At 39.5% G+C, this 10,315-nt stretch overlaps 1 protein-coding gene across 1 annotated transcript; it reads right to left on the bottom strand.

Annotated features, from left to right (window-relative positions):
* Nucleotides 1-8,231: 8,231 nt before the first annotated feature.
* ddit4 (DNA-damage-inducible transcript 4) lies at nt 8,232-10,277 on the bottom strand. The gene is made up of 3 exons (XM_057826412.1): nt 10,163-10,277; nt 9,444-9,606; nt 8,232-8,983 (listed from the first exon to the last, which is right to left on the bottom strand). Exons 2-3 carry the CDS (start codon nt 9,601-9,603, stop codon nt 8,511-8,513), a joined length of 633 nt encoding a protein of 210 aa, XP_057682395.1. The 5' UTR covers nt 9,604-9,606; nt 10,163-10,277; the 3' UTR covers nt 8,232-8,510.
* Nucleotides 10,278-10,315: the final 38 nt, after the last annotated feature.

The following is a 10,315-nucleotide window of genomic DNA, read 5'->3' as shown; positions in this document are numbered from 1 at the left end:
ACGTTTTAATGATTATGTGGGTTAATAATACAGTACAATATTATCAGTCACGCGATACCCGCCATGTTTTTACTGCCTGATACGGTGAGGGGAAAAAAATTAAAATTGGAAATGTTCAACAACGAAGTGGGCGCTTTGTGTTTGGGAGCTGAACAAACAGACTTAAAGTAAAGTGGCGTGTCAGCACTTTTCAAGGCCGCAGCTGGGAACGCTGCTCTCTGCACGTTCACGTTATTGGGCTGACGTGCGGCATGTGCTTGGCAGGAAGTGTAGTGTCATGTTCTCAAAAAGGCCTTCCTCCTTTTTTCTTGCCCGTGTGTTGCCGGGCAGATTTCTACAACCTCATCCTTTGGCTGCAGAACGCATCCAATTGTGCAAAATAACACTTTGGACTTGTTTTTCATCTTGTAGATGCATGTGACGCAGGTGGTCATACTGAGGGTAGTCACTTTTATTAGGTACACCCGCACAAGTTAATGACAGACAAATCTGTTTGCACTCCTGTAGATGTGCGTTGCATTATAGTAGGAGCTTTTTCTAATATTTTGACCCTTAAATAATGAGATATGTGAATGAGTAAGTATATAGTAGAAGATACATTTATTATTACGTTAAAACAAATTATGGAGTGTTTGTTTTTTATTTTATTCTAAATACTGTATTTTCAAGTGCCGTATAAAGGAACTTCTAAGAAAAATGTTTTTTTTCTCTCTCATTAAAAACCTTTAAACATAAGCCAATGATTTTAAGTGTTTTTTTAAATTATTATTATTTCAGTTGGTAGACCATAAAATTGGATTAAATGCTTATATATCTGACATGTCAATACGAGGATACTTTATTGATTGTCATATTTTCCGCACCTTCAGTGAATGGCCTATTTTAAAACTTTTCATATATAATGCGCACCGCATTATAAGGCGCAGTAGTATTAGTAGTAGTAGTGATTGGGGTTGCGTGACCATCCGCTACATGGAGCTGTGCTCAAGGGAATGTCATGCCATGATTAATTATCCAATGATCCATATGGCGGAAAACACAGACAAGACTGAAAAAGCAGTTTCTGCTCTCGCACTCCTCTTTAAAAGAAAGTGCTGTATTTTAAGCTAAAACCACTGTTGTGTTTGATGGAACAATATGTCTAGATGGTGCCATAGCAGATTCATGGTGCATGAAGCCCCCGAACTATTTTTGATTTGTCCGTTTTACCCTGAAAACCCCCGTTTACAGACGTCGCGCAACCGCTTTTGTTTCAACCCAGCCGTAAAACGAAGGTAATTAGTTCTATTTATTATTCAAAATGTCTGTCGTTTTTAGTTTAGAATTATTAATTGATGTCTCATATTTCGTTAAAAAAAAAAAACGACTTCAAAAAATTATTCACTCACATATTTTAAACCTTTAAACAAATTATGTCACAATGAAAAAAATGGCGTCTGTAAAAAAGTCACGGATATCTACCTCATAACTATTGCTTAATTGTATTTTTTTGTTCCTGTCGCATTTTCCCCGACATGTTAGATGATAAATAATTGATCCAAACAAAGAAAAATTGAAAAATAACATTTAAAAGGGTAACTATATGAAAAAGAAAATCTCAACTACTCCTTGTTGTCTGCGATTTCTGCATCGCCCCTTGCTATATCACCATGTTTTACCCATAAAATAAAATAAAAATCCGACTGTGGCCATTCACAGCTGTGTCTTAACACGCGGTGATACATGCTACATGGCGTTTTTGGATCGAAACAAGGTAAGTACGCGATAATATCTTGTTAAAATTGTGGCGTGAGAGAGCATAATTAAAGACGCCATGATTTTAATGATATATTATCGTGTACTTACCTTTTTTCAATCCAAAAACTCCGTGTAGCATGTATCACCGAGTGTCAAGACACAGCTGTGAATGGCCACGGCTGGATTTTTGGTAGATTTTATGGGTGAAACACGGTAATATAACGAGGGTCGCGATGCAGAAATCGCAGACATCAAGGAGTGGTCGAGATTTTCTTGGTGAAATATTTACCCTTCTAAACATTTAGTTTTTTCATTTTTTCTTTGTTTGGATCGATATTTATCAACTAAAATATTGGGGAAAATGTGACAGTAGCGAAAAAAAACAAAAAACAATCAAGCGATAGTTTGGAGGTAGATATCTGTGACTTTTTTACACACAATTTTTTTCATAGTGACGTAATTTGTACAAAAGTTTAAAATATGCAAGTGAATAAATTTTTAAAGTCTGTACACGGGGGTCTCCAGGGTAAAACGGAGAAATTAAAAACAATTCAGCGGCTTAATGCGCCATGAATCTGCTATGGCAGCATATAGACCTATTGTTCTATCCAACACAACAGTTCTTTTGGCTTAAAATACAGCAGTTTATTTTAAAGAGGGGTGCAAGAGGAGAAACTGCTTTTTGAGTCTTGTCTGTGTTATCTGCGTTATACATTTTGGGATATTTTAAGGGGAAGCCCACAAAATTACATCATATAATGTACGGTAATATTTTCAATAATGCACTGTAGATGACGATAACTTCAAAATACTTGCAATTTTTCAATGGGAAACACGCTTCTGATATTGGGTTAGGAGCGCAACATTGCAGGAATTGGTGATCTTCTACCCATCCTAGCTTCTGCGGGACAGTGCCACTCTGAGAAACTCTAATACTCATTAAGGTTGCCAATAGCGCTAATTGGTGGTAATTGGTCTTTCGGCTGTTCGTTATAGTGTGTGCAATTAACTTTTTCAGCCTCATGTGGCTACCTGTCCCAACTTTTTTGAGATTTGTCGACATCACCAAATTATATATTCAGTTTTGAATTCCATAATTAAATCTGGCATTTCCATATAATCTCATTCAGTTTTTATTCACAATTTACATAGCATCTCAACTTTTTGGGAGTTTGGATTGTATACAGGTCCTTCTCAAAAAATTAGCATATTGTGATAAAGTTCATTATTTTCTGTAATGTACTGATAAACATTAGACTTTCATATATTTTAGATTCATTACACACAACTGAAGTAGTTCAAGCCTTTTATTGTTTTAATATTGCTGATTTTGGCAAAAAAGTCAAGAAAAAACAAAAATCCCACTGATTCTCTATGGGGTTTAGGTCAGGAGAGTTGACAGGCATATTGAGCACAGTAATGCAATGGTTAGTAAATCATTTACCAGTGGTTTTGGCACTGTGAGCAGTGCCAGGTCGTGCTGAAAAATGAAATCTTCATGTCCATAAAGGTTTTCAGCAGATGGAAGCATGAAGTGCTCCAAAATCTCCTGATAGCTGGCTGCATTGACCCTGCCCTTGATAAAACACAGTAGACCAACACCAGCAGCTGACATGGCACCCCAGACCATCACTGACTGTGGGTACTTGACACTGGACTTCAGGCATTTTGGCATTTCCTTCTCCCCGTTCTTCCTCCAAACTCTGGCACCTTGATTTCCGAATGACATGCAAAATTTGCTTTCATCTGAAAAAAGTACTTTGGACCACTGAGCAACAGTCCAGTGCTGCTTCTCTGTCGCCCAGGTCAGGCGCTTCTGCCGCTGTTTCAGGTTCAAAAGTGGCTTGACCTGGGGAATGGCGCACCTGTAGCCCATTTCCAGCACACGCCTGTGCACGGTGGCTCTGGATGTTTCTACTCCAGACTCAGTCCACTGTTTCTGCAGGTCCCCCAAGGTCTGGAATCGGCCCTTCTCCACAATCTTTCACAGGGTGCGGTCACCTCTTCTGTTTGTGCAGCGTTTCCTGCCACACTTTTTCCTTCCTACAGAGGTGCCTTGATACAGCACTCTGGGAACAGCCTATTCGCTCAGAAATTTATTTCTGTGTCTTAGCCTCTTGCTTGAGGGTGTCAATGATGGCCTTCTGGACAGCAGTCTCAGCCTCTTGCTTGAGGGTGTCAATGATGGCATTCTGGACAGCAGTCAGGTCGGCAGTCTTGCCCATGATTGCGGTTTTGAGTAATGAACCAGGTTGGAAGTTTTTAAAAGCCTCAGTAATCTTTCGCAGGTGTTTTGAGTTAATTCGTTGATTGAGATGATTAGTTTAGTAGCTTCTTAAGAGTACCTTTTCATGACATGCTAATTTTTTGAGCAAGGGATTTTTGGGTTTTCTTGACTTTTTTGCCCAAATCATCAATATTAAAACAACAGTGTTGTTAATAACGGCGTTAGAATATAACGGGATTACTAACGGCGTTATTTTTTTCCGTAGTGAGTAATCTAATTAATTACTTTTCTCATCTTGGCAACGCCGTTACCGTTACTGAGGATGGAAAAGGCGTGCGTTACTATGCGTTACTATATTGGCTGAATGACGTGAGAAAAGTCTAAGGGAGACGGACTCACCGAGACCACAGAGCAGGAGTGGGGAGGAGGCAAAAAACTTGTGACGCCGAGCAAACACGATGCTAGGTGGCTCCAATTATACCTGACTGTAGCCGATAGCCTACAAACTACACCCACATGATATGGTAGATATGCTAGACATGGTAGATATCACATATATACAGTATATAGAACTAGATGTGAAATGACAGAAACGGCGGCGTTAGCAACATGTATAGGAACTAGATGCGTTAGTGAACAGCCGCTATCATAAAGCAGTAAACTTCTTAGGAAGGCTCCATTGTAGAGAACCTTCCTAGTGAACCTAAGTAACTTTTTATCTAAAATAATCCTAAATCGGCAAAATCTTGAATCTGTCTTTAAATGATGAAACAGTTTTAAAACTTCCACATGTCAAAAGTATACAGAATGAACTAATGCAATAATGGGAGCAATTTTAACAACTTTTAGTGGTTGATTCAGGGTAAAGGGTAAATTAGGGTAAAGAACTGGGTGAGGGCCAATTGTCCCAAAAACTTTTTAAACTTCACATAATGTGACATGTTTTTTTTTTTTTTTTTTTTTTTTTTTTTTTTTTTTGAGGGGGAAAAAAAACAAAACATGAAAATGATCACCAGTTACTATGCCAACTAACTAATTACTCTTACATTCAGGTAACTGAGTTACTAACGTAATTACTTTTTGGGAGAAGTAATTTGTAACTATTAAGGGTGTAACGGTATATGTATTTGTATTTAACCGTTTCGGTACGTGGCGCTCGGTTCGGAACGGAGGCGTACCGAACGAGTTTCTGACGTAATGTAACCCTTACTTTTCTAGGCTGTAAGTTGATCGGGTAACAGTTTTGTTTGTGTAGATTATATTTACTCCGTCTTCTCTACTATAATGAGGACCCACACGGTAGGACAGTATAACCCAGAAACGTTAACGGCGCGAGAATGCAGTGAAACGCGGGCGTTAAAGTCAATCAGCCAATGCACACCAGTCGCAGTGCGGCCGCGTGTTAGCACGCGAAAAGAACGGCAGAGTTTATTATTTGACGCGAGACGGGACCCTCCTGCGTCAATACTACTACCGGTAGCTAGGATCGGGCAGACCAGAAGTCACTGGTGTAAAAATACGGTGGATCCGGTCGATTTTCAAACTAATATGCAATCGTAACCCACTTTTTGAGTCCATCAGATCTCTTGAGTGGTAGATCGGGGCACAGTTGACTTGTCTTTGTTGATTTACTGCTGTCTTCTCTGCTATAATAATAATAACAACCAACACAGCCCCGTGTTCAATATAAAACCCTCCTACCACAACAAAACAAGTAGGAACTAATATTCACAAAGGAACTAAAGTTATACAACATAAAATATAAATGAATACTACATCACATTTGTAAAATATAAACACATAATAAAATAAATAATAGCCCATTTAAATAAAATAAATTGAAATGAGCTAAAACACCTGTAATTAAATAATAAGAATAATACACACATCCTGCTTACACAATTAAATGTATTAATTTCTGTGTGGCGCTTTAACATGAGAAAATCCACCAATAAAGCTTAGGAAACCGTTCATAAGAGAAAAAAAATGATTCATTGAGGCATTTCATTTGTAAAATACATGTTAAAATCTTTGTCATTGGGATTGCTTTTCTCTTTAGCACAGTACTTCTTTTTTCTTTCAGAAAGAAAGCTGACCAATACGCGGGGTCTGAAAGGCAAATTGTTGTTGGATTAACTTTAAATACCCGTTACTTTTTGAGCAGAATTCTAGCATTGTATCGGCTAATGTTCCTATTGTTGAAAGCACAAAGCTGTGTAATAAACAACTAGCACATTTATATTTTGCATTTTGTTTTCTTACTGTACCGAAAATGAACCGAACCGTGACCTCAACACCGAGGTACGTACCGAACCGAGATTTTTGTGTACCGTTACACCCCTAGTAACTACAGTGCCTTGCAAAAGTATTCGGCCCCCTTGAACCTTCCAACCTTTCGCCACATTTCAGGCTTCAAACATAAAGATATAAAATTTTAATTTTTTGTCAAGAATCAACAACAAGTGGGACACAATCGTGAAGTGGAACAAAATTTATTGGCTAATTTAAACTTTTTTAACAAATAAAAAACTGAAAAGTGGGGCGTGCAATATAATTCGGCCCCCTTGCGTTAATACTTTGTAGCGCCACCTTTTGCTCCAATTACAGCTGCAAGTCGCTTGGGGTATGTTTCTATCAGTTTTGCACATCGAGAGACTGACATTCTTGCCCATTCTTCCTTGCAAAACAGCTCGAGCTCAGTGAGGTTGGATGGAGAGTGTTTGTGAACAGCAGTATTCAGCGCTTTCCACAGATTCTCGATTGGATTCAGGTCTGGACTTTGACTTGGCCATTCTAACACCTGGATACGTTTATTTTTGAACCATTCCATTGTAGATTTGGCTTTATGTTTTGGATCATTGTCCTGTTGGAAGATAAATCTCCGTCCCAGTCTCAGGTCTTGTGCGGACACCAACAGGTTTTCTTCCAGAATGTTCCTGTATTTGGCTGCATCCATCTTCCCGTCAATTTTAACCATCTTCCCTGTCCCTGCTGAAGAAAAGCAGGCCCAAACCATGATGCTGCCACCACCATGTTTGACAGTGGGGATGGTGTGTTCAGGGTGATGAGCTGTGTTGCTTTTACGCCAAACATATCGTTTTGCATTGTGGCCAAAAAGTTCAATTTTGGTTTCATCTGACCAGAGCACCTTCTTCCACATGTTTGGTGTGTCTCCCAGGTGGCTTGTGGCAAACTTTAAACGAGACTTTTTATGGATATCTTTGAGAAATGGCTTTCTTCTTGCCACTCTTCCATAAAGACCAGATTTGTGCAGTGTACGACTGATTGTTTTCCTATGGACAGACTCTCCCACCTCAGCTGTAGATCTCTGCAGTTCATCCAGAGTGATCATGGGCCTCTTGGCTGCATCTCTGATCAGTTTTCTCCTTGTTTGAGAAGAAAGTTTGGAAGGACGGCCGGGTCTTGGTATATTTGCAGTTGTCTGATGCTCCTTCCATTTCAATATGATGGCTTGCACAGTGCTCCTTGAGATGTTTAAAGCTTGGGAAATCTTTTTGTATCCAAATCCGGCTTTAAACTTCTCCACAACAGTATCTCGGACCTGCCTGGTGTGTTCCTTGGTTTTCATAATGCTCTCTGCACTTTAAACAGAACCCTGAGACTATCACAGAGCAGGTGCATTTATACGGAGACTTGATTACACACAGGTGGATTCTATTTATCATCATCGGTCATTTAGGACAACATTGGATCATTCAGAGATCCTCACTGAACTTCTGGAGTGAGTTTTTTGCACTGAAAGTAAAGGGGCCGAATAATATTGCACGCCCCACTTTTCAGTTTTTTATTTGTTAAAAAAGTTTATATTATCCAATAAATGTTGTTCCACTTCACGATTGTGCCCCACTTGTTGATTCTTGACAAAAAAATTAAATTTCATATCTTTATGTTTGAAGCCTGAAATGTGGCGAAAGGTTGCAAGATTCAAGGGGGCCGAATACTTTTGCAAGGCACTGTATAATTAATTACTTTTTAAAAGTAAGATTAACAACACTGTAAAACAATAAAATGCTTGAAATACTTCAGTTGTGTGTAATGAATCTAAAATATATGAAAGTCTAATGTTTATCAGTACACTACAGAAAATAATGAACTTTATCACAATATGCTAATTTTTTGTGAAGGACCTGTACATACTATATGGAGTGTGTATTGAAAATGAGTGCATGACTTTTAATTTTATGTACATCGTAAGTTTCTCTCTCAAATCATCAATGCCTTAAACGAAACACAGCAAAGACCCAACTTGTTAGAAAAATAATTTATTTTTTGCGAGTGTGAAAATACAAAAAGCAAACAAAATATGTGCAAACTAAGTGCAATGTCATATGAGTATTTGAATATCAAATAAATAAGCGTCCACATGGGTATGGAATGACGTTTGACTTGAAGCTGTTATGCCAAATGATGTTTTTTATGATCAGATAGCTTTAGCTGCCATTAAGGATGTTTCCATAGAAACGGAGGTACACATTTCGTTTGTACCGGTGCAACATTCTTCTTGTTTAGAAGGTTTCAGCAATCTTCAGCATTCTTCAATCAGCAGCTCTTCAGAACAGTACAGTTTCTTTTTGATGACTCGGAACCCGGTGCTAAGCTTAATAGCTTGCCTCGCCGCGGGGGATTTTGAGCTAAAAAGTCCTTGGATCTTTGGCCACAACCCGCCGGACTCCAGCCTCAGCACCAGAGTCAGCTGAAAGGTGGGCACCAAATAGGGGTCTACGGAGAGCTGCGCCACACTCTCGCACTGCGGTCCCCGCTCCACGCACAGGTCTACGAGCGCGCCGCGCAAGCCACACGGCTCGCTGGTGGCCAGGTGCAGCAGCTCGCCCCCGATGCGCTCCAGGAGCCGGTCGGGGATCAGCAGTTTGGCACAGCGTAGGGCGCACGCCGAGTCTTTAGCTTCTCGCAGGCTTCGCTCAATCAGCTCCACCACCTCTTTCAAGATGGCCTCCTCTGTGGGGTCATTGAAGAGGTCCTCCTCGGACATGTCAGACACTGTTGAGTAGAAGAATAACGGCGATTAGAACCTACAGTCAGTTTGGATGGTTAACTTTTTGGTAAATGGCTGAAAGTGGGCATTACACTGCTATTTTTGTATCTGAATCTCATTTGGTAATCAAATTTCGCCTCGCCACAAAGCAAAAAATGGCTCGAAACATCAGGAACTCTTAAGTTAAAGTACCTCTATGACTGTTTAACTAGTTACAGCCAACATCTTAGATAAATATTGATCCTTAACTATTGTGTTTGAGGTATGTAGCAAGTATTGTGTCGATATATTACCTTTTTGTCAGGATAGTGGTGGCAATAACTCATTGGCGGGGATAGACGTCCAATCCATTTTGACTGGGAGGGGCGAATGAACGAACGTTCATTCGCCCCTCCCAGTCTAAATGGATTGGACGTCTATCCCCGTCAATATATCTATTAAGTTTGTCAAGTCACTGGTCCTCACCTGAGTCCGAGAGGTCGCTCCTGCTGCTATTGTTGGACCTGGACTCCATGCTATCGGTCAGCCTTTGCACCAGATTGCCCCAAGACAGCCTCCTGGGACTGCTGTCCAGCGGAGACGGGGGCGAGCTAGCAGTTTGCACGGTTACGGCACTCGAATGCATTGCCTGTGTGAAAAAAGAGACAAAACTTGATGAGGGACTGTTGAATTTGCAGAAGAGCTAACAAAGGAAAGCACAAAGAGCATCAATTTTCTATACAGACTTAGACGTGACATTGGGGTTAGAAATAACAAATTGTGGACAAACTAGATGCTTAATTGTGGACTTGAAATGGGCATAATTTGAGGCTGCGAAGTTAGTATGTCATGTATTCAAAATATGAATCGATTATAAAAGATGTAGCAGAATACACAAAGCACAGTATGTATGAATAAAGTTTTAAATTGAGAAAAATTAAGGGTTTTTTGGGGGGACAAATGTATTTTTTGTGCATTGTGCTCGGTTTTCATTGTCTTTTTTAATTTTCTAACTATCACTGCTTAAATATCCATGTTTTCAGTAGTTTCAACAAATATATGGCTATAAATAGCGAAATGAAATAAGCTTTTAAATTTGCTGTTGTCTCGTTTACAGTGTTTTACAGTATACTTGGAAAAAAATACATTAGGAATATGCACTTATAAAATTCATAGCAATGAAATCTTAATATCAAAGTTCTTACCTTCAAATGAGAAGTCACAAACGACGGTTATTTGAAGCTTTATTGTCTGCAAAAAGCAAGCATCGGACAACTTCTGCTCTTCTGTGCTCGTCAAGCAGCTGTCGAAATTCTGCGGCTTCGACTTGCCTCGCAACAATGTTTATATACCGGCTT

The sequence above is a fragment of the Corythoichthys intestinalis genome, chromosome 21 (genome assembly GCF_030265065.1).
Source record: "Corythoichthys intestinalis isolate RoL2023-P3 chromosome 21, ASM3026506v1, whole genome shotgun sequence".
NCBI lineage: Eukaryota > Metazoa > Chordata > Actinopteri > Syngnathiformes > Syngnathidae > Corythoichthys > Corythoichthys intestinalis.
Note: the sequence above shows the minus strand (reverse complement) of the source record. Positions and strands in the feature narration are given on the sequence as shown.

Coding starts and splice junctions, on each gene's coding strand:
- ddit4 (XM_057826412.1), bottom strand. CDS start 9,603: ATGCATTCGAGTGCCGTAACCGTGCAAACTGCTAGCTCGCCCCCGTCT. Junction 8,984..9,443: donor GAGCGACCTCTCGGACTCAG/GTGAGGACCAGT, acceptor TCTACTCAACAG/TGTCTGACATGTCCGAGGAG.